The sequence below is a fragment of the Pelmatolapia mariae genome, linkage group LG5 (genome assembly GCF_036321145.2).
Source record: "Pelmatolapia mariae isolate MD_Pm_ZW linkage group LG5, Pm_UMD_F_2, whole genome shotgun sequence".
Taxonomy (NCBI): Eukaryota; Metazoa; Chordata; class Actinopteri; order Cichliformes; family Cichlidae; genus Pelmatolapia; species Pelmatolapia mariae.
In genome coordinates this window covers 11,806,926-11,832,543 of record NC_086231.1, presented here as the reverse complement: position 1 = coordinate 11,832,543, position 25,618 = coordinate 11,806,926, and the positions used below count along the sequence as shown (strand labels likewise).

General features: G+C 40.9%; 1 protein-coding gene across 1 annotated transcript in view; it reads left to right on the top strand.

The window, feature by feature from the left end:
* Positions 1–20,200, top strand: part of kctd6a (potassium channel tetramerization domain containing 6a) — a 35,224-nt gene extending 15,024 nt beyond the window's left edge. Inside the window, exons 4-6 of the mRNA XM_063473679.1 lie at positions 8,750–9,002; positions 19,201–19,359; positions 19,509–20,200. Coding sequence (XP_063329749.1) covers positions 8,750–9,002; positions 19,201–19,359; positions 19,509–19,619 — 523 coding nt within the window. The 3' untranslated portion in view covers positions 19,620–20,200. The remainder of the gene's footprint in view (positions 1–8,749; positions 9,003–19,200; positions 19,360–19,508) is intronic.
* The last annotated feature ends 5,418 nt before the right edge of the window (positions 20,201–25,618 follow it).

The window sequence follows — 25,618 nt, the reverse complement described above, 5'->3', positions numbered from 1 at the left end:
GGAAGGAGTATGGCACAACTGTAAACCTACCAAGACAAGGCCGGCCACCTAAACTCACACTGCGAAGAAGGAGAGCGCTGATCAGAAATGCAGCCAAGAGGCCCATGGTGACTCTGGACGAGCTGCAGAGATCTACAGCTCAGGTGGGGGAATCTGTCCATAGGACAACTATTAGTCGTGCACTGCACAAAGTTGGCCTTTATGGAACAGTGACAAGAAGAAATCCATTGTTAACAGAAAACCATAAGAAGTCCCGTTTGCAGTTTGCCACAAGCCATGTGGGGGACACAGCAAACATGTGGAAGAAGGTGCTCTGGTCAGATGAGACCAAAATGGAACTTTTTGGCCAAAATGCAAAACGCTATGTGTGGCGGAAAACTAACACTGCACATCACTCTGAACACACCATCCCCACTGTCAAATATGGTGGTGGCAGCATCATGCTCTGGGGGTGCTTCTCTTCAGCAGGGACAGGGAAGCTGGTCAGAGTTGATGGATGGAGCCAAATACAGGGCAATCTTGGAAGAAAACCTCTTGGAGTCTGCAAAAGACTTGAGACTGGGGCGGAGGGTCACCTTCCAGCAGGACAACGACCCTAAACATAAAGTCAGGCCAACAATGGAATGGTTTAAAACAAAACACATCCATGTGTTAGAATGGCCCAGTCAAAGTCCAGATCTAAATCCAATCGAGAATCTGTGGCAAGATCTGAAAACTGCTGTTCACAAACGCTGTCCATCTAATCTGACTGAGCTGGAGCTGTTTTGCAAAGAAGAATGGGCAAGAATTTCAGTCTCTAGATGTGCAAAGCTGGTAGAGACATACCCTAAAAGACTGGCAGCTGGAATTGCAGCAAAAGGTGGTTCTACAAAGTATTGACTCAGGGGGCTGAATAATTACGCACACCCCACTTTTCAGTTATTTATTTGTAAAAAATGTTTGGAATCATGTATGATTTTCGTTCCACTTCTCACGTGTACACCACTTTGTATTGGTCTTTCACGTGGAATTCCAATAAAATTGATTCATGTTTGTGGCTGTAATGTGACAAAATGTGGAAAAGTTCAAGGGGGCCGAATACTTTTGCAAGCCACTGTATGTTTAAGTGGAGGGAGAGGCTTCCGGGACAGGCACCAGCAGCCCCCCCTTTCTCAGAACCTTCCAGGCTCAGAGCAAGGTCCTGACAGGGCAGCATACTCTGGAATCTGTGGCCACACCATCTTTTTAGATGGTGCCCATAGTGGACCTCATCACAGCCACAGAAACCGCCATACGGATTAATAAATTATCACAGACAGAAGCAGCGCAAATCAGGATGAAAGTCTCAGCCACCCTCTCCAGTGCGAAAGTCCCTCCGTCTAACCTTACATTACAAGAAAAGAAGGCCGTCGCTTCCCTGAACAAAGACCACAACATCACTATATTACCAGCTGATAAGGGAAGGTGCACCGTGGTCCTAAACACAACAGATTACCACACAAAGATCACTACTCTCCTCAGTGACAACAACACCTACGAAGCTTTAAAGCGAGACCCCACAAGCAGCTACAAAAAGAAAGTTATAGCTTGCCTTCAAGACCTTGAAAAGGACAAAATCATTGACTGCCTCACATATCACCGCCTTTATCCAGGGGATGCCATACCCTGCATTTATGGACTTCCTAAAATCCACAAGGAAGGGGTCCCACTCAGACCCATAGTCAGTAGCATAAACTCAGCCACTTATAACATTGCGAAACACCTTGCTACCATCCTTGCACCTCTGGTGGGGAACACCCCACACCACATCAAGAACTCCACCGACTTCACCGACAAGGTCCAGAAACTTACCCTGGATCCAGATGAAACCATGGTGTCCTTTGATGTAGTCTCTCTCTTCACTTGCATACCCACCACGGAAGCAGTGGAGACTGTCAGAAAACGACTACAAGAAGACAACTCCTTGGAAGACAGGACCAACTTCACACCTGATCAGATCTGCACACTGTTAGACCTCTGCCTTACCACAACATACTTCAAATACAACGAAGGCTTCTACAGACAAAAACATGGCCGTGCCATGGGCTCCCCCGTGTCACCGATTGTAGCCAACCTTTACATGGAGGAAGTGGAAAGGAAGGCTCTTGGCTCTTTCAAAAGAAGAGTACCCAGCCAGTGGTACAGATATGTAGATGACACCTGGGTCAAAATCAAGACACAAGAAGTGGAATCCTTCACTGCGCACATTAACTCTGTTGTATATAGCATTTGTATTCTATTTTTATCCTATTGTATATTTTATTCTATTTTATTCTACTGTATATAGTATTCTATTTTTATTCTATTCTGTACAGTTGTGTACTGTATTTATTCTTATTTTATTTTATTCTAAGTGTCCTTCATAACTTTTGCACTGTCCACTTCCTGCTGTGACAAAACAAATTTCCCACGTGTGGGACTAATAAAGGTTATCTTATCTTATCTTATCTTATCTTATCTTATCTTATCTTATCTTATCTTATCTTATCTTATCTTATCTTATCTTATCTTATCTTATCTTATCTTATCTTATCTTATCTTATCTTATCTTATCTTAACGCTGTGGATAAAAACATCAAGTTCACCAGGGAAGACACAAAGGACAACTGTTTGCCTTTCCTGGACTGCGCTGTGCACATTGAAGAGAATGGCAGCCTCAACATCGAAGTTTACCGGAAGCCCACACACACGGACCAGTACCTCCTCTTTGACTCCCATCACCCTCTGGAACACAAACTTGGAGTAATCAGGACCCTACACCACCGGGCAGAACATGTTCCCTCTAAGTCTGAGGGAAAAAATAAGGAACACACACACGTAAAGGAAGCACTCAAAACGTGCGGTTATCCTAACTGGGCGTTCATAAAGTCAGCAAAGAGGCACAGAAAAGAAGATCAGACACCAGCGAGGGAGGATAAGGAAGACAGACGCAACAACGTTGTTATTCCCTATGTAGCCGGTGTATCAGAGAAACTCAGGAGAGTTTTCTCCAAGCACGACATCCCAGTGTACTTCAGACCCAGCAACACACTCAGACAGAAACTGGTTCACCCGAAAGACAAAACTCCAAAACACAGACTTAACAACGTGGTGTATGCTGTACAGTGCAGCGAGGAATGCCCAGACCTCTACATTAGAGAGACCAAACAGCCACTTCACAAGCGCATGGCACAACATAGAAGAGCCACCTCCACAGGACAAGACTCAGCAGTCCATCTGCATCTTAAGGACAAAGGTCACTCTTTCGAGGATGCCAATGTTCACATTTTGGACAGAGAGGACAGATGGTTTGAAAGAGGAGTGAAAGAGGCCATCTATGTCCACTGTGAGCGACCATCTTTGAACAGAGGCGGTGGTTTACGACACCAACTGTCTGCCATCTATAATCCAGTTTTGAGTTCCCTCCCCAGACGCCCTAATGCCCACTCACATTCTGGGCCATCTGACCTCAGGAATTCACACGACAAGGTGGGGCCAGGTTTAACAATGAGCTCACCCGAAACCCTGGCTGATTAGGTCCCACACCCGCTTTCACACCTTGGCTCATGTGATTAGAGGATCACCAGGGGGTCCTTTGTCCCTCTTTGGGGGGATACTCCCACTGGGTTTAAATCTGGGACTCTCGGCCATTTGACCTTAGAACTGAAGAAGCTTCTTGGATGAGAGGTGAAACGTCTTCAAGCAACTTTAAGAAGTCCAGACGCTTTTCTTTGCTAACTCCTTTGACTACGATGACCTGGATGACTGAGAACCTTCACAGACATATTTTTAGACTGCAGTTTAGAGAGTCTCTATGGTTGTTGAGATTTCCTGTTTGTATTTGGTAAATGCACATCCAGCTCCCAAAACCCAGAGTTTCTATCACACTATGACTATAATATGACCTGTTTGGTGGCTTAAGTATGAGCTGATATCCAATCAGATCTGGTTTTGTCATCATACACAGAATTGTTAGCATGGTTAGTTTTAATGAGCACAGATGATAGTGTTATGTTCACATAGACCTGCTGACAGGACACTTACAGAAAAGCCCTATATCACTGTTTATTGTTTTCTTTCATCACAGAAAAACAGATTCAAGTAAAGAACTGTGCATGAAGTGGGGAAAAAACTCCAACCATTTTGGAGTACATTTGGAATAAACTAAGATAAGATAAGATAAGATAAGATAAGATAACCTTTATTAGTCCCACACGTGGGAAATTTGTTTTGTCACAGCAGGAAGTGGACAGTGCAAAAGTTATGAAGGACAATTAGAATAAAATAAAATAAGAATAAATACAGTACACAACTGTACAGAATAGAATAAAAATAGAATACTATATACAGTAGAATAAAATAGAATAAAATATACATAGGATAAAAATAGAATACAAATGCTATATACAACAGAGTGAAAAATACAATGGTGCCAGAAAGATTATTGCACATTTGTGTTATTGCACATTTGTAGATGTGTGTGTTTGATCAGTTAAAGTCTTTGTTGTGGAGTCTGACAGCAGTGGGGAGGAAAGACCTGCGAAATCTCTCCGTCCCACACCGTGGGTGCCGCAGTCTCCCACTGAAGGAGCTGCTCAGTGCTGTCACAGTCTCATGCATGGGGTGGGAGATGTTGTCCAACAGGGATGACAGCTTAGCCACCATTCTCCTGTCACTCACAACCTCCACTGGGTCCAGAGGGCATCCTAGAACAGAGCTGGCCCTTCGGATCAGCCTGTTCAGTCTCTTCCTGTCCCCAGCAGAGATGCTGCCACCCCAGCAGACCACACCATAAAAGATGGCTGAGGCCACCACAGAGTCATAGAAGGTCTTCAGGAGTGGGCCCTCCACTCCAAACGACCTGAGTCTCCGCAGCAGGTACAGCCTGCTCTGCCCTTTCCTGTAGAGGGCGTCTGAGTTATGAGTCCAGTCCAGTTTGTTGTTCAGATGAACACCAAGGTACCTGTAGCTGTCCACAGTCTCAATGTCCATACCTTGGATGTTCAGTGGTTGCAGTGGAGGATGTTTGTGCCTGCGGAAGTCTACCACCAGCTCCTTGGTTTTACTGGCATTGATCTGGAGGTAGTTCAGCTGGCACCAGTCCACAAAGTCCTGAGTCAGTCCTCTGTACTCCTTGTCGTCCCCATCAGTGATGAGGCCGACTATAGCAGAGTCATCAGAGAACTTCTGCAGGAAGCACTGGGTGGAGTTGTGGGAGAAGTCTGCAGTGTAGATGGTGAAGAGGAACGGAGCCAGAACCGTTCCCTGTGGGGCCCCCGTACTGCAGACGACCCTGTCCGACACACAGCCCTGAGTCCTCACATACTGTGGTCGGTCGGTGAGGTAGTCCAAAATCCAGGTAGTGAGGTGATGGTCCACTCCAGAGTTCTCCAGCTTGTCCTTCAGAACCGAGGGAAGAATAGTGTTGAAGGCACTGGAGAAATCAAAGAACATGATTCTCACAGTGCTCCCAGCGGTCTCCAGGTGAGCGAGGTAGCGATGTAGGAGGTGAATGACGGCATCATCCGCTCCAATGCCAGGCTGGTAGGCAAACTGAAGTGGGTCCAGTGATGAGCTCACAAGGCGCCGAAGCTGAGCCAGGACCAGCACTCAGATGTTAGGCAAAGCATGCATATATGTTCATTATAACAAGCAACCTTATTTTGGTTTATATAGCTGAAGGTCACTACTGCCAAACAATAAAAATATCACCATTTTTAGCATAATTCATTGCTTTTATCGTAAAATATCCTTCAGTTTAACTTTCCTTTACCCTCACAGGTATATTTCTAGCATTTTTTTGGATTAGGATGTGTTCTCTGTAGCTGCTTTCATTTACTGTCAGAGCATGCAAACGAGCCCCTCCTACAGGCCTGGTTCAATAGTTAGGATGTGGTATTATTGATCAGTGCAAGGTTGCTGTAATCCTTGATAGAGGTCTTTTCAGTCACACTTACTCTGGCCCCAAAGATCAGTTTCCCCTGGGAGTCCCTACTGAGGCAAGTTGCCCCTGACAACATAGCCTCTGGTATCACTCAGGCACACAAACCCCTGCAACAAAGTTAGGATTCCATTTGCTGACCCCTTCTGAATGACTTGGCGCTTAGAGATAGGGCGAGCAGCTTGGTCATTCAAGAGGGGAGTCCTAACTCAGTTGAGATGGTTTGGGCATCTGACCAGAATGTGGTGGTTGCTGGGGACCAAGCGAAATTCTGCAGCCTGTTAATTCTTTCATAAGAATTTATGAGTTTTCCTTTCATAACACAACATTTTAGGAGGACATTATTTAAATAAATCACACAGACCTGATATAGGTTTGTGGCATTAGATTGTGCTCGATTTAATACAGAAAAAGCATCGTAGCTTGTGACTGATATGCATGTGTTGCCACTAGGAGTGTTCTTTCATGTGTGATGATGGAGGGAGTATTTATCAGAATGAGTGTGTAATTGGCACAGGTGGATGGCTCAAAGCTGTCAGCACAATGCCAAAACATTGTCTCTCTCTTAAAGCTTTGCATTGAGTCCTTAACCTGAATGTTTGTCTGTCTGGTCCTCAGTAATGCTAAAATTTCAGTGAAACAGAGCAGAAATTAATGTGGTGTGTCTGAGGGATACAAGGATACAGATTCATCCAGAATTTACACACCTTTATCCACACACAGCCTCCAGCTATTTCTTTTTTTAACAGATGAGTTAGCCCTTATGATAGAAACATTGATTTTTCCTTTAGCTTCCTCTCACTGATCTAAATTGCCTTGCTCTTTTCAGAGAGAAACAAATTGATAAACTCTGCATTTACACTGTAATTTTTTATCAGTATGTTACTCGTTTCCTCATTGGCTCTGTTTGTTTATGACCTGCTAATTTGTGCTGCTCTTGGCAGAATGCCGGTCATTAGTGAAATAAAGTGGCTGCGTCTTGGTATAGCCATCCATCCATCTGTTTTTTTCCCCGCTTATCTAATTCAGGGTTGTGGGGAATGGAGCCTGTCTTGCCATGGCACAAGAAATGGGGTACACCCGGGACAGGTTGCCAATGTGTTCTACACAGAGAAACAGACAACCATTCATACTCACATTCACACCAACTAGAATACAACCAAATTAGAATCACCAGTTAACCTAACCCCAATAATTGGGTGAGTCCCACTCGGGGATGTCCTTCTATATAAACAAGCAAATTGTTAGCAGATCACCTGGAAAACTTTCCATTCCCATTGGTTCATTTGCAACCGTACACTAATTTGCCCCGCTTAGTACATCTCCCTCTGTGCTTTTTGGCTGACTTGTGAAGCGAGATCGATCAACTGCAGACCAGACAAGAAACGACGGAGGCTCCAGAAAAGTGCAATCAAACTATGAGTTTATTACACAGGAGAAGAAGCATCAGCATATGTCCTCTTCTGACAAGAATACACTGAAGGGGGGTTTTATAGGACAGAAAATGTACGCCCCCACGTACACGTCAAGTACAGGTCAAAAATACACTGTTGACAGACATGAGTACATCTTGTACATTTTTAATAGCTATAATCAGACATATAACTTCTCTATTCTATAACACTCGCCTTTTAAGGTAATTAACTTAAAGCCTCAGGTTCCCTTAGGGCTAATTATTGACCCTCGTCACCAATCACTAAGTAGACAGAACTGCCGCAGGTCTCAGAAAGAAGCAGAAGACACTTGGGCCTTCGCTCAAGCCTGCTACTAGATTTATATATGTAATGTAAGCCTGCATGCAATTAACCTGCTATGTTCTCATCCTCCCTCAACATGTATCACCTGGACACTCTCACCAGGGAAGCTTAAGACCCTCTTGGATGGAACGTCAATCCTAAATAAGCACAGTTATGCATTGTGTATAAAATGAACTAAACCTGTGAATAGAAAGGTCAATGTGATCACAAACATCTTTAATGTAATATGAGCCCTATAAGAAATATTCCTGATAAAATAATACTGTAAAACATATTCTTAATGCATTCATCATAAGGCAGATTATATGACAGAAATAAAGAATTTCTGAATCCTAACACTTGGGAATGCCTCGCTGAAGAGCTAGACAAGTTAGCTTGGGAGAGAAAGATCTGGGCATCTCTGCTTAGATAGCCTCCTCCGGGACCTGGAAGCAGTGGTAGACGATGGATGCACTGGATGGACAGATTATTAAAATAACATATAAATCTACTAAATGGTGCTTTTTCACATATTAGACTCCACTGTAGTATATAAATAAATCAAAGTCAGTGGAGGAAACCTTTTGTTGGTGATGATTAGGAATATGCTCTCTCTTTAATGGACTGATTCTTATATAGCGCTTTTCTGCTCTCCTGGAGTACTCAAAGCACTGTATACAACATGTCTCATTCACCCCATTCATACAAGCACTTCTAAACTCAATTGCAGTCTAACCAACATTCACATTCCGATGAACGCATCGGAGAGCAACTAGGCCAAGTATCCTTGGCATGGGGAAGCCAAGGATACTTGGCATGGGGAAGCCAAGGATCGAACCACCTACCTTCCAATCAGTAGCTGATCTGCTTTACCACCTGAGCCACAGCCACCCCAATCTATATAACATCTCTTTAATGTCATATAGAGTGAACATTAGGAAAAAATGTATGAAACATGATTATTTTGCTTACTTGCACATCATTTAGCAGCTCTCCTGCCCCAACTTTAACTGACAGCTCAGAATTGTTGGCTCAGCAGTCTTGACTGATCTTGTCTCTGGTTCTGCTATTTCAGCTACATCCTCAACTTCCTGCGGACGTCAGAGCTCACATTGCCATGTGACTTCAAGGAGACGGAGCTGCTAAGAAAGGAGGCTGACTTCTATCAGATTGAGCCCCTTATCCAGTGCCTGGGAGACCCCAAGCCGCATCTGCCCTACCCCACAGACAGCTACGAAGAGGTGGTTGAGCTGTCCAGCACCAGGAAGCTCTCCAAGTACTCCAATCCTGTTGCAGTCATCATCACCCAGCTCACCATCACCACCAAGGTCAGTGGGAACAGGCCTGGTCAGGCTGTATTGATTTATCACAGCAGATTATACAGTATATTGATTTATTTTTCCTTTAGACTGCTTCTGAGTCTGCTTCTAGAAAAAAACAAACAATTTTGAATAAAAGTGATTAGTTTTTTATGCTTAATGCCTGATTCATAAATTTTAAGTTCTGCTACTGCTTTTGCATTTTCCATTGAGTGTCTATACATGCTGCCTGGAAATGTTACTTTTTAAAAAATAATACTAATTATTACAGTTTTACCATAACTAATTTGGGACTCCTATAATAGGCTATTTCTTTTAACTAGTTTAATCACTACAAAATAAGTGATGTGACGTGCTTTTTGGAAAAAGTACACTGTGTGAAGTTAACATTTACAGTATTGCATTTTTTCCCCTTATATATTATTAATTCTGGAATCTTAAATTGTTGAATATCTTTCTACGTTCACTGAAGTTTAAAATCTTCTTGTCACAGACTCTGAAGAGTGTGATGACTCTGCAGTATTTATTTTTTTCTCTCTTCAATGTCCTCACACCTGGAAGTGGTGAAGAAACAATAAAAACAGTAGCTTTGGCTACGTCCACACTAATGCGTTTTTGTTTGAAAACGCATCGTTTTTTCTCCGTTTTGGCCTCCCGTCCACACTGAGATGGTGTTTTCGCTCATGGAAAACGCAGCATTTTCAAAACGCTCTCGAAAACGCATACATTTGAAAACGTGCAAAACTGCTCTTGCGTCGCAGTGTGAACAGCGAAAATGCAGACTTTCTAAAATGATGACGCATGTTAGTCATATGATGCAGTCATGTGACCAATTAAACTAAGACACAGCAGTTGTTTTGTTTGCTCTCAATTTTGACAGCCTTATTAAAGATTAATATCAGTCTGTACATGCTCCAGATAGCTTTTCTTCAAATTCTTTAACTCTCTTTTGCAACTTTGTACTTTTGTGTTACTGGCAGCAAAAACTCCACCTCATTGTTAGTCCATTTATAAAACTTGGTGCTTTTCCTCAACATTTTGCCACGACGTTTCAAAGAGCTGGAAAGTAAATAAGCAGCAGACAGAAATGAGGCAGGTCGAATCTTCTTGCGTTTCACGCATGCGCAGTACTGGAACGTAAGTGTTTTCGACCGTTTCAATGTGGACGCGCAACTCTGCAAAAACAACTGAAAACGCTAGTGTGGACGCAGAGGGTTTTCAGACGAAAACACCGTTTTCAAATCTATCCGGGCTAGTGTAGACGTAACCTTGGATACTGATCATTTAACTGTGTTTGTGAGGAGTTTAGCTACACACAGTCGCAGGTTTTGGGTTGCTAGAGTTTTGTGTGTGACATTTTTAACCTTTATTTAACCATAAAATGAAAATCAGCTTTTGCAGGAATGCCCCAGGTCAATAAAGACATGCTTAACTGGTTGCTTGTAAGTTAGGTATTGAACATGTCAAACAACATTCCCCAAAACTGTTGTGAATAAAATGTGCATGTTTTTGCCAGCCATTTTTTTTCAGTTATTTCTTCTTAAGTGACAGAAATCTATTTTGCGCTTGAACAAGTCCGTTGAAGTCAGGTTCAGTGTCTGAAGTAGACTGTCACAGAGAGGGAAGAAATATCGGTAAGATTTCCCTCTCTTAAGTCTTACCTCTCCTTGACTCTCTTCTCACAAAACAGGAATTTCTGCTCTCAGGTCCCATACTCTTCAGCACTGTTTTCAGGCTGAGCCATCTGACTGTTCTGTGGTAGCCTATGTCACCATGTTCAGTCTCATGCTCCTCCAAAACTACCACAAACTGTCTGTGATTGAGTGATCTTGCCTTGAGGAAGTTGACTATTTTAGGGTACGTCAGCAATGCAAAATACTAATTTCAGTTCTGGGTGCATTTTAGCCCCTTTTATCTTGCATCTGCTTCAAAATTCATAAAAGATCTCCAGCCTATTAAAGCATGCAGTTACCTCACGAATTAATCACTTCTTGTTGTAGACCCTTTTATTGAGCTCATTGCTGCCAGCTATTCTATAATGTCAGTGTTCTGTCCTCACTAAGTGTTGTCCTCGTGAATGTAGACTCAGCTATACAGACAGCTAAACACTCTCCTAATCAAAATCCAAGGAACAGGCCGATGTGTTGAGTTGGATGATTTAATAAGGAAAAAGTGTGAAACTGTTGACAAAACCAGAAATAAACCAATAAAAATTTTGCATCAATATACAATATAACAAACACACCAGTAAGTCACATATTCAAAAATATGAGCACAATATTTATCTGTTTGGTGAGTGCCCCAATAAAACATCAAATGAAATCACGCTCATGATCAAAATGTTAAGGAAACCACATGGCATATGAACTAGCTTAACCTTACGAGCTTAGGTTATACATGCATTCAAATTAAATTCAAACTACAAACTATATCACGCCTTTACAACAAATAATAATGCACACAAGTTGCAAACAATATTACTCACAGATGATGCCGTTCATCAACTTGTGAAGGCATGGATGGCAACAGATTAACAGAGGTGAAACTGCCTCTGGCTAGATCTTGCAGAGTAAAAATACACAAAAACAACCACTAGAGGGCAAACGGCAGGACAACAAATACCTAATGCCAGCATAGTCAGATTCTTTCATAATCCCACAAACAAAGATGAAGTCATGGAGCCAAGGAGAAAAAGTTAAAACTGTGCATTTTTTTCAGCTAAAGACAGGATATCCTTGATTCAACACATTACCATTCCCCTGGAGACAGACACATTCTCAAATACTTTTTTTTCTCAGGTTATATTAGCGGGTAAAACTATCCAATTTGTTTTTTAACGGGAACTCCAGATTTCCTGCAGTGACCTTGATCGGTCATGTTCCTTGTTACTTAGGTTTTTTTTCTGTGGAAAATCACAAAGCTGGTCTTTATCTCTGGATTTCCAATGCTTCAGTAAATACACTTGCTTTCATCCATCTTCTTACGCTTTTACGGGGCCAGGTTGCAGGGGCAGCAGCCTAAACAGGGAAGCCCAGGCCTCCCTTTTCCCGGCCACCTCCTCCAGCTTATCTGGGAAAACACCAAGGTGTTCCCAGGCCAGCCAAGAGATATAATCTCTCCAGCCTGTCCTGGGTCTACCCAGGGCCTCCTCTCAGTGGGACATGCCCTCTCCCCTCACAGGAGCCCGAGATACTTAAACTCTTTCACTTATAATAATAATAATAATAATAATAATAATAATAATAATAATAATAATAATGGATTGCATTTATATAGCGCTTTTTGGGACCCTCAAAGCGCTTTACAATTCCACTATTCATTCACTCTGACATTCACACACTGGTGGAGGCAAGCTACTGTTGTAGCCACAGCTGCCCTGGGGCAGACTGACAGAAGCGAGGCTGCCATATCGCGCCATCAGCCCCTCTGGCCATCACCAGTAGTCGACCACTTGGGGCAGTAATTCGTTCCTGGCCCGGCATGGGTACTCCACCCTTTTCCAGCTGAGTACCATGGCTTCAGACTTCAGTGCTGATTCTCATTCCTGATGCTTCACCCTCAGCTGCAAACTGTTCCAGTGCGAGCTGGAGGCCACACCTGATGAAGCCAATAGAACCACACCGTCTGCAAAAAGCAGAGGCAAGATTCTGGCACCGCCCAAGTGAAAGCCTACTGCCACCTGACTATACCTAGAAATTCTGTCCATAAAAATTATGGATAGAATCTGTGACAAAGGGCAGCCCTGGCAGAGAAAAAATATTGCTGTAAACAGCTTATTTTGCGACACCATGAAACAAACAATAGCATAATATGAAACCATAGATGTTTTTATATCATCAGCCGATATATATCTGATCTCCCTGTAACATTGTAAAGGTGTGTCAACTAGGGCTGCACGATTAATCGTTAGAAAATCGCGATCTCGATTCATACTTACGTGCGATCTCATTTCCAAATGACAACGATTTCAAAAAAAAAAAAAAAAAAGACGACGACGATTGTACCGCGTTTTGATCCGGGACGTAATCTGCATGAAAACAAGCGCTCACTCTTCCTGCTCAACAAATGACAAGGGCGGAGCCTTATACCACGTGATACAGAAGCTGTGCCGTGATGCTCAAATTGGCAGGGAAAAAACAACGGAGAACACGTCAGGGATGACGAGAAAGTGACAGGAGAAAATTCGTCCCGGTCAACCACCCAAACATCAATAACGGGAACCTTATACAGCGCTTCCCCATACCCGTCGAACTCCCGCAGGCACAAAGAAATTACGGAGGCTATTACTTATCACCTGACCAAAGATATATCAACACTGTGCAAAACGAGGGATTTAGGAAAATGATCAACACCCTAGACAAACGCTACACAGTGCCGTCCCGCAACTATTTTTCTATTGTTGCACTACCTGCTCTATACACGCAGTGTCGAGCAACGGTGGAGACGGAATTTCAAGCAGTACAACATTTTGCGGCAACCACAAAATGTGAGGCATTTATTGTTTTTATGTTTATTTATTGTTTTTATGTTCAGTTTCAACTGTTACAAAGTTGATGTGCAGTTAATAAGTGCAATAAATATTTATATTGGAAAAGAAAATCGTGAGAGAATCATGATCTCAATTCTAAGCAAAAAAATCGTGATTCTCATTTTATGCAAAATCGTGCAGCCCTAGTGTCAACCAAGACAGCCCTATAAAATCCAGAGCCTTCCAGAGCCGAATCTTACCTATCCCTCAGACCAAGAAGTTGTTAATCTGTGTCAGTGACCTCACCCCTGATGATGGGCGAATCGTCCCCCTTGTCCCCAGACTCTGCTTCCTCTATGGAAGACGTGTCAGTGGGATTAAGGAGGTCCTCAAAGAATTCCTTCCACCGCCCGACAATATCCTGTCAAAGTCAGCAGCATTTGTTTTATTCAAATCTTTACATCCATTAATTTAATTTGTTAAAAATTCTTTTCCCCTGACCCATAATCATAAGTGAATTGATGGCGTATTTTCATGACCCAACTGGGCAGGTAGACAGTGTAGACACCCAAGGTTGTGAATGCAATAACTTGAGAGTGATATGACGTAGGATTTTGAAATTTGTACCATAGACGCAACTACTAAAAACCTTGGATGAGTTTGAATCTCAGCGACCTTGACCTCAGGTTCAAAGTCAGAGGTCAACTTTTCTGCAAATGACCTAGGACTTTCAAATATAAAGCTGAGGTACATCTACTAGGAGACTGAGGAGTAGCAGCTACCAGTATTTTTTGCTTTTTCCTACAAAATTTTAAATACATGTTTTAAATCTATACATTAATCCTAATTTTCTATGATCTGTAGTGGGTTGTATCCCAGAGGCTGTTCAGTGCCCAGGTTTGCTCTGCCACATTGGTTCAACCCTCAACAACAGCAACAAATTACTTACAAGGCAAACTAATAGACCATTAGTATGAGATAAACTGTTACTGTGTTCATGTACAACAGGGCAATTACAGGACGGCTAACAGGCTGCACAAGCAACATCTTCTCTATTCTGTGAGGGATTTTCATAACTTGATTTGATTGGATCCTGTTAGAAAAGTTAATCATTTCCCAACTCCACAATCCACAATTCAGTTTGGCAACAAATTGCACCATCATGTTCAAAGTGAATAAGAGGTGAGAGAGTGCTGAAACCTGAACTGCAAAGGTTTGAAACCTCTATATTGGGATCCACACATTGTTCATAACACATCTACGCTTTGTTTATGTACATTTCTCAAGGACTGTTAGCACACTTGTTGTGTATATTTTATTTTATTGCAAACCCTTTCAAGGAAGGGTTTTCCTCCTGTGGTCTCGATACAAACTCAACATGTGTTATGTAATTTTGGTAATTCAGACTTATAAAATTAGCTTGGCTAGGTGCCTTTTTGTATGCCATGATACTGATGGCAAACGTCAAATCCACAGGATCTCACAAGCTGTGCTGCAGTTGCACTTTACTCAGCACGGCACCAGACCATCGTTGCAAGGTGGAAACCAATGAAAATAACATGTTTCAAATCACAGCCAATGTGAAAGCACTTTACAGATGGGTGAACTGACGATACCTTAAGTGTGCAGTAAAAGCTTTCCAAGAAGTGTTAAACTTCTTTACCCTGACTCCTAGAACAGCACTCTTTCTTCTATTTGTGACCTCCTGATTTTCACACTTTGCTTCAGGTTTTTCCTTGCCTGCTTAATGAAAGGCACACTTCAGCAGTGTAGACTGGCACTGGGTCTCCCTTCATGTGGCTTGAAACTTGTGAAAGGGGCTCACAGAAGCAGAGGAAAGCTCTGGAGGTGGGGAAGGAAGCGAAGGAGTCGGTGGCTGATGTTATATTCATAGATTCATGAATACTAAAAGAGCCAGAAGCATTGAGTTACTTGTGTAAATGAGGACAAAAACTCTAAATATGTAATTCTGATGAACAGAAATTAGTTTTAAGAGATTAATCAATGTCAAGAGAAGGAGTTTTAACTTGAGTGTCCAAGCTGTTTTATCAAACATGTACTTTATAGCCTGCTAAAAGTCTATAATTCAAATTTTGTAGATATAAATGAGATGTTGTTGAAATTATACAAAAAAAAAGAGGAAAAAACAAGATGTTTTTGTGAGCTGTTGTAGATACATAAAGGCAATAAGAAGGCAGTTGCTAAGTGATTACCAGGCAATGTGATTGCATCATAATATACCATGCATAATTCAGCTTTTGTTAATTAAAAATTAGGTTTCCTCAGCAGGAAAGGGATAGGTGTCCACTCCAGGTCAGGGATGAGCTGCTTCCCCAAGCAAAGGAGTTTAAATATCTCTGGGTCTTGTTCAGGAGGGGAGAGGGAAACTGGAGCTTTACAGACAGATTGGTGTTGCAGGAGTGTCACCGGGAGGGGACAGCTGAGGACAAGTGAAGCTGTAGATTTAGATGGATGGAGGGTGTTATTGTCATAAGATAAACTTTCTTTATAAGGCATTATAGATGTATAAAAGGTAAACACAGGTCATTTTAATCCATTGCTAGATTGTTGCTAGGCAATACGATGACATCATAATATCTGATATAGATTAGGACCTTCAGGGGACTAAAATGGACTTGTGTGACAAGTTTTGTTGCTCAACTCCTCAAAAAAGCATCATTGTTATTTTGAGGATTACATTTTTGCTTCAAGGCTTCCACAGCAATAAATCTTCACTCTCTCAGCAAACATGGGTGAAACATCGACATTATCTCCCCAGTGGGTGTGGTGTGACAGCAGAAAGTGCTCTGTAGTAGGACAGATGGCTGCACAAAGCTTCAGTCAGACTGACTCCTCAAAGAGAGAACTATCTGTTGGATTAATGAAGTGGAGAAATTAAATGCATGCCTTTCTTTACTTATTGTTTCGATATGATATTTGATTGACAAGTTATTTGAATATTAAATGGCTATGATCAGACAATGAAGCTATGTCTAGCTTCATGTTAATTCTTTTGTATTTGTTGCATTGCTTCTCTGCTCATAAATCTGATCATTAAAAACCTGTTATGTTGTTCAGTGTTTAAGATGAGAAATGGACTTCAGAGCAGGAGATTGGAGTTTGAAGTCTAAAGCTTTTTTTAAAAAAATATATATTCTTAATCCCATCACAGTTAAGAATATTTCATTTGACTCCATAATTTTATTGTATTTCACATGACTGTATAATTTTTTTTTCAGAGCCAGTGTTCTTCCCAGTCTTCCCAGAAGCAAACTCCTCAGTCTTGTATCATTAATGAGAATTCAGCAGCTAGGTTTTCAGCTCTTCTTTCCAATCTGCCCATATCAACACATAATTTTATTTTATTTTTTTAATTTAGTGATTTAGTTCATTGGTTTGTTAGTGTATGTTCATCAGTTCTCAATAGCATAGCTCTGATAAAAGCCCGACAGATTAGATTCATTGCCGTAGAAGACAATGGAAAAGTCTTGATCCTTTTCATCTGATCAACTGTCTCATCAAGTTTTATTTTCCAAGTTTTATCTGATTTCCAAGATCTCCTTAAAATATAGTCTCCCACATAGGTACTTCTTCCTTCCAAGCTGACGTCCCTCCTAAATTTATTAATGATGTTCTGCCAGTCATCTTTCCTAGTCTAAAATAAATCATTTCCTTTCATCTGGCTTCATTCCATATTACTGCAAAACATTGTCTTCCCTCTACTTAAAAACACTCTCTAGATCCCAATTACAGAACCATTTCTAAACTTGCATTCAATTAAAAAATTCTTGATAAACCTGTCAGGGAAACAATATCTTTGATAAATTCAAGTCTGGTTACTAGTGAAACCACAGCACTGAAACAGTATTATTAAAAAATTGCTAATGATATTCTTTTGAACCCAGATAAGGGTGAATATTCCATTTTAGTCCTCTAAGACATTATCTTCAGTTTTAGACACCACTGACAGATCTAGACAGATTTACACAGCTAGGTTGGTATCTCTGGCACCGCTCTCAAATGGGTTTATACTCAGAGATGTTGAATAGAGAGTCGCATCTTCTCTGTTCATTCTAGTGGACCAATTTTAAAAAATTTTTTAAGAGCAATGGTGTGTCATAGTGTGGGGATGCACTTTTAAGAAAGTAAGAAGTTAAAAAACTAGACAGTAAGGTATTACCATGCAGAAATCACTTTCAGCTGTGGAGTAAAACATGTTAGTTGATTTTTTTTTTCATGGAGTGTTATTAATCCCAAAGGAAATTCATACATTATGTGATCGGCTGCTCCCACAGAAGATCACTCTATAAAAACATGAATTTGAAGATGAATTAATTTGTAGATTTTGGACATATGACCAGTTGACAATAAGGCATCAAACACTTAACCAGGAACAAAAAAATATTTATAATTTATAATGTTATGAAATTAGAAAAACAACTTTTGCTGGTTGAATGAAATATAACATTACAGCCTGTAGCTTTGTGGTCCATTTAAACATATTTATCCACTGCTGTAATAAAAAGATAAGTGCACAACAATAAGGTAAATGGCTAGCTGTTTTTGTGATATATAGGTATAATTAAGATTCAAAGAGCATATTTGTAAATGTTTGTAACTTGTGTTTTTTTGTGTGTGAATATTTCATGTTTAAACTATTAAGTGAGAAATGTATTTTCTAAACAAACCTCATGCTGGTCCACCGAATCATTCTGATGTCAGCTAACAGTACCGAGAGTCACATGACAATCGCATCCTTTCTTTTGAAAGTCTTAAATTAATTTGTCATTAAGATTATTTTCAGTCTGAGTTATTGTGGAATTACTGACAACACAATGAAGAAAATCTGACAGATAAAAAAAATTATAATAATTTAAAAATCTATATTTTTTTTATATTTTACTCTTTAAGTGTGTGTGTGTGTGTGTGGGGGGGGGGGGGGGGGGGGGGGGGAGAGAATGTGTGTATCCATGACCGTTTATGTTAATGAGAGTGTGGGGAGTGAGTGGGAGGGTGGGGTGGGGTGGGCTGCTTTTAACCATGTAAAGCACTTTGTGCTACAGTTTTTTTTTGTATGAAAAGTGCTTTATAAATAAAGATTGATTGATTGATTGATTGATATATTCCATTAATAATAACAAAAAATACTAAGTTGTGACTGGGGTTGGTTAGCATACAATGTTGAAAAATTAAATTAACAACAGCAGCTTTGACTGTGATACACAAACTTAAATACAGTATGTCAAGAAGGGAGGCACTGTAAGGTTTTCTGTTAGCACTTTGTATAATTATATTATGTATACATTTTTACTCTGAAGGCTATATGAACATGTCGAGCCCGCATTCTGGGTCCCCACTGATGCAACTCGCCATTCAAAGGCTCTGATCATACTCAGTTAAAAGATCCATCAGAATTCTTATTAATAACTACATTGTCCTCATCTGTGCCCCCCATGTGAGGGGTACCTCAGGGCTCGATCCTTGATCCAGTTCTGTTTTCTTTATACATATTACCCTGGATCATCTACTAAACTGCTTCAAGGGCTTCTCCTATTGCTATGCTGACGATGCACAGCTGTACTTTTGTACATATGTAACAACCTCAACACCCTCTCCTACCTTGGTGAAAGCTTTGTCGCTATTGATGAGTCAATGTCTTCATATTTGCTCCAGAAAATCTCATAATTGGTGGAGATGGTGTTAAAGTTTAACCACTCACACAGTTCTCTCTTTCTCCAGGTCCATGCAATGCTGGAGTCAATCTCCTGCAGTTTCACAAAATGGAACAAACACATGATGGACACCAGAGATTACCAGGTGTCCTTCACCTTCGGGCCATGCGACCACCAACAGGAGGTCAGCCTGCGTGTCCACCTCCTCGACTTCATCTCCAAATCTGTGAGTCCATTTTTTTTAGCTCACCGCTAGCATTGTGTGTAGAAATAAATTATCTTGGAAGAAATCAAAGTATTAAAAACCAAATATAGTCAATAATATAATTGGATTTAATGTGGTGCTAAGACTTTGTGTCCATTTTCATGTTTCAGGGGTTTACGATACGCAACACACGTGTTCATCACATGAGCGAACGGGCTAATGAGAACACAGTGGAACATCACTGGACATTCTGCCGCCGAGCTCGCAAAGTCGATGAGTGATGGATGAAACAAAGGATTGATTTACATTACAGATATTTAATGTGCCATCAGGCACCGACAGAAACTTCTTTGCGTTTGTTGTTTTGTGAAAACATTGTATGTTTTGTGTTTTTGAGTTAATCCACTCAAAGTTAAAGCACAAAGTGAGGTCACTGACATCATGAGGACTTCAACAAATACTACTACTGCTTTAAAACAAACACCCAATGGACAAACGTTTACAGACAGACTTCAAGCATGTGGAATCTGTCGGTGTTTGACCCTCCAGCACCTTTTGAGATGAGCTGGATCTATGACTGTCTGCTTATTACGTCACTTCCTCAGTGTTGGACTTCACTAATGTGGAGTAAACCAGCAGATTGAAAATGATTATAGTAGCAGATTAATATTCATGGTTTTAAGTGCAGGTGTTCAGTTATCAAATACCTTGAATGCTTCATCATACTTGTGAGTACATTGTGAGTGTTGGATACAGTTTTGGCACGTCAGTGGGGTCGAAAATTGGTTGTCTGCCAGTCATTGTTCACTAAAATTAAAAAAAAAATGTCTGTTTTGTGTTATTAAAATTGGTCAGAATTCGGTTTTAGTTTTGGGGTTTTTTTTCTAAACTTTGAACAAAATGACAACTAAAAGAGTTGAAAATTACATGAGCCAATATTTTATCCACAACAGAACATAAATTATATAACAAATTTTTAAACTGAGAAGTTTTACAATCTTACGCACAAAATTAGCTCATTTCAAATTTGATGCTTGCTACTGGTCTCAAAATTGGGGCAGGGGCATGTTTACCATGGTGTAGCATCCCCTCTTCTATTCAAAACTTCTTGAAGACGTCTGGGCATCGAGGTTATGAGTCTGGAGATTTGGTGTTGGAATTTCCATTCTTGCCTGATATAGGTTTCCAGCTGCTGAAGAGTTTAATGATGTGCCATATTTTCTCTATAGGGAAACCTTTATATACTTTTCAGCATTCATAGTTCCTTCCAAAAAATGGAAGCTGCCCATACCGTACGCACTTATGTACCCCAATATCATCAGAGATTCTACCTTTTGAACTGAATGCTGGTAACATGCTGGAAGGTCTCCCTCTTTAACCCAGAGGACATGGTGCTGGTGATTAATTTAATTTTCTATTTAGTTCAAATTCCTTTTTTTTTTTTCATATATATATCATGCAACAGTGGTTGCCTCCAGGTGCTTTACAATAATACAAAGAGAACAGAAAAGACCCCAGCAATCACATAAACAACCCTATGAGCAAGTGCTTTGGTACCATGCAAAGGAAAAACTCCCTTTTAACAGAAAGAAACCTCCAGCAGAACCAGACTCAGGGAGGGGCACCCATCTCCCATGACTGGTTGGGGGTGAGGGGAGGAAGAAAGGACAAACACGTGATGTGGATGAAAGCCAGAGATTAATAACAACTAATAATTAAATGCAGAGAGGTATAAACACATTGGGAGTGAAAAAGGTGACTGAAGAAGAAACAGTCAGTGCAGCATAAGGGAGGATTAAAGGTCACCTGATCCAGCCCTAACTATATGCTTTATCAAAAACAAACATTTAAGCCTGATCTTAAAAGTAGGGACCTTAAAAGCAGGGGCCTTATTATTCAAGACCTCATATATGAGGAGCAGGATTTTAAAATCGATTTTGGATTTAATAGGGAGCCAATGAAGGGAAGCGAATACGGGGTGAGATATGCGCTCTCTTTCTAGTCCTGGTCATTACTCTGGTTGCAGTATTTTAGATCAACTGAAGGCTTTTCAGGGAGTAATAGGACATCCTGATAATAATGAATTACAGTTGTCCAACCTAGACGCACCAGAGGCCCCCCTGCGCTAGGGGTTGGCCCCCAGGCATGCACGTACCCACAACCCTGGCAACACACCAACCAGGACCCAAGCCACCAAGGCCCAGCCAGAACCCCAGCCCGGAGGCGGAGCATCCCCAGAACCCCAAGTCACCAAACCCGTCCCGGACCCACGGCCGGTAACCTACGTCCGCCAACACAGACCCTCCCCCAGCCGCCAGAAAAATACCACCCAAGAGCGACCAGAGCCTCATCCAGGTCATGACCACAGCCCCTGGGTTGAACCCACCCAAAAAACTTGTCGCTAGGCAATCCCCAGACACTCCACGCCTTTACCCACCCCCCACATCAAGTATAATAACAAAGGCGGGACAAAAAGACGAGATCATTTGATGTCGTATGATGTTTGAGCTGATAAATGGTAGATCCAAAATCTCCATATTATTGCATAGTGCCTGTTCTCCAAAAGTTGATTCTGTTCATCTGGACGTAGCGTTTTGTGGGAGAAACGTTCGTCACTCATCCAAGTGACTTCTTCAGTCTCAGCTGACTGCAGGTTTCCCCAATCTTATAAACAGTACATTTGCATAATGACTGAAACCAGCCCACTTTCAACTCTTTGTAGAATTCTCACCTGATGTCAGTGGTGATTCCAGTGCTATTACTTGACTGTTTGGTAATTTCGGTGTTCCCAGATAAGTCTTTAATGGCACATATAGTTTATTTTTCTTTATTTAATTTTAACTGGTTAGCTAGACATCGAGCGGATTTGTTACCATGTTCAAAATTTTGCAAGCGAAATCTTTGTACTAAGAACTGTTTTTTTCAATTAATAATTTAATTTAATTGTAGTTTTGTTTTACATCTTTTGTTCAGTATTTTCTGTTCCTGAAATGACACAAAGGCTTCTTCTAAAGATTTGATGATTTATTCTAATTCCTGAACATATTTGTTTTCTTTTTATGTGATGAGAATAAAATTAGTTTACCTCTCATCACAGCTTTCCCTGCTTCCCACAGAACAGATGTGGATGTTCCAGGGAGATCAATATAATCTAAATATAAAGCCCACTGTTTTTTAAAATATTTAATAAAATCTTCATCTGTAAGCAATGATGTATCAGATCTCCAGTTTTTACTTGGCGGAATGATCTTCTTATGTATTAAAATTAAAGATACAGAAGCATGATTGCTGACAACTATAGGGTGTATTTCAGTGTCAGTGAGCTGTTGACTAGGAAATAATCCAGACAAGAGTATGAGTGACGGACATGTGAGAAAAAAAGTAAAAAGCAAAATCCAAAATCGCTCATGTCCTCTTTAATTATATTTGTGGACTGCAAATTGCGCTGTCCTCCCCGCTGTCCTTCAGGGTGTTGGAGATGATTAAGCAGATGTGGTTAGTTATTTGTCAGTTGTTTAGTATATTTCGTATAACTGAAGCTTAAAAAAAAAGTTTGGAGTCGAGGAACAGGGTACACCCTCTACGGGTCACCGGTCTATCACAGGGCTAACACAGAGAGACAGACAATATTATATGTTTGTCCTTGACATGTTAAACCACAATAAATAGCAATAGCATACACGCTGTGTGTGTATGCTTTACTGCCTCTTATAACCCCAGAGATTTTCCTGCACTTTGAAATCTTGTGTGATCTTGGGAATTTTGTCCAAGCAACTATCTACTCTTGCTAGATCTCAACAAGACATGGTGGAATGTGTTAAACAACAGTGGTTTCTGGAAGTATTCCTGAGCCCATTTAGTAATGTCAGTGACACAGTCATGTTGATGAGTGATGCAGTGTCGTCTGAGGGCCCGAAGACCATGGGCATCCAATAATAATCCTTGGCCTTGTGCCTTATGCACAGAGATATCTCCAGTTTCTCTGAATTTTTTGATGATGATATGCACTGTAGATAATGAGAGTTGCAAAGCCTTTGCAATGGGACATTGAGGAACAGAGGAGACCTTCTAATACAGCCCTTATATTGTTAATCATGTTACAGACTGAATACTGATAGCAGTTAAATTAATTACTTGTTAGATGTTATCCCAGGTAAATATTTTTGAACTTTCTTGCCTTTTCAGCCCTTTTTTGTCCCCATACCAACTTTTTTTGGGACCTGTAGCAGGCTTGAAATTTGAAATTAGCTCATTTAGTGGATGAAGGTGTACAATTTCTCAGTTTAAACATGTTATGTTATTTATGTTCTGTTGTGAATAAAATATTGACTCATGTAATTTGAAAGAACGACCCAACTTTTCTTGAAATTGGGTTATAGCTCACGCTATTGTGCCTTGTTTGTTTTATTAAAATGAAGATTATTTTATTATGGGGTTTGCCGGACATTTTTATTTTCTGTAACTTCTAAAGTGAGCCATGGCAGAAAAATTTTAAGAACCACTGTCTTAAGCCAACATTCCTCTGATTGGTTGACCCTGATCAGCAGAAGGTTTGAATAGCAGGTTGGTGAAACTCTTGAGCTCGGTCACCTGTGATTCTATATAACAGAGCCAAGTGTAGATGAAGCTGTCTAAAACTCTGCATTTAAAGAAGTCCTAAGCCTGAATTTTCCCCCTCGTTCTATTGTAGTGAGCTTGAAATAAAGTGACTTGACTTGTGTAGGTTTTGTGAAGACGTTTCACCCCTTATTTGAGAGCTTCTTTGAGTCTAAAACCAAATCGTAAAGAGTCCCAGGTATTTAAACGCCAGTGGGGTTATCCTTTAAGAGTTTCACTGACCCATTGTTGATCTTGTGCCTCATCACAGGAAGTGTGAAACAAGGTTTAGGTCATTATCACCAGAGGTTTTGGGTGAAACCATTATGAGACACTGCCTCATGCGGTCATGTAACCTACTGAGGTCAACTAACGCAAGATGTGAGTGGGGGTTGAGGCGCCTGGGAAGGAATCTCAAAACTGTATTGTAGGTGGCAGACAGTCGTTGTCGTAAGGAACCCTCTCTGTTCAAAGGTCACAGCAACTATTTTTCCTGACATATCATATGACCACCTTGTACTGTCCCATCTCTAATCCATTGCTGACATCTCCTGGACCCTCTGCAATTTCCAATGAGATGATGCCGTGGTCAGTGATCCAGTTGACATAGTACTATGTTTCATCCTTGATCCTCCAGTACCTAGACTCTTAAGGAAGTTATGCCAAGTTACTTTTTATCGACTTTAGTTCTACTTTCATTACCAGCATTCCGGCAATGCTTCAAAACAAGCTCTCCCAGCTGGGTGTCTGTTCCCATCTGGACCTGGATCACTATATTCCTGTCTGACAGGTAACAGCTTGTGTCACTGGGCACGGACTCTCCAGCTCCAGTCACACTGAAAGTGATGCAGCAACCACAAACAGTAAAAAGTAAATTACATTTCACGACTTCAAGCAACAATGGGTAAATAATGTCTGGTATCAGGCATTAGACTAGATCTGAAATTTTTCTCAACTTTCCGTATAGCTAGTCATGCACGAATGTCTCTACCTTGCTAAGAAGCAAAACAAATCCTTTTTCAGTGCTTTTCCAACTTTACTATTAGAACATACTAACTTGGGAGCGATGTCAATTTTGTGCTCTGACATCTGACTTCCAAGGTAACTGGAATGCAGAAATAGTCAGGTGGTGGAAGGAAAATTTGGAGGATCTCCTTTAGAAGAACTATAGATTGTAGATAGAAGAACCAGAGATTTTGGATGAGGGCGCAACTGGTCTTTAGTTTGATGCTGAGCAAATTGATGCAGGTACTCTTAAGAGCTTAAAAAAAAGACGCCTGGAGTTCTTTAAATCTTAAATCTTAGAGGCTTCTTTAGGTCTAAAAACAAAAGGTGGAGAGGTTGAAACCTCAAGATTTACAGTCAGGTCCATAAATATTGGGACATCGACACAATTCTAACATTTTTGGCTCTATACACCACCACAATGGATTCCAAATGAAACGAACAAGACATGCTTTAACTGCAGAGTGTCAGCTTTTATTTGAGGGTATTTACATCCAAATCAGGTGAACGGTGTAGGAATTACAACAGTTTGCAAATGTGCCTCCCACTTCTTGAGGGACCAAAAGTGATGGGACAGAATAAGAACCATAAATCAAACATTCATTTTTTAATACTTGGTTGCAAATCCTTTACAGTCAATCACAGCCTGAAGTCTGGAACACATAGACATCACCAGACG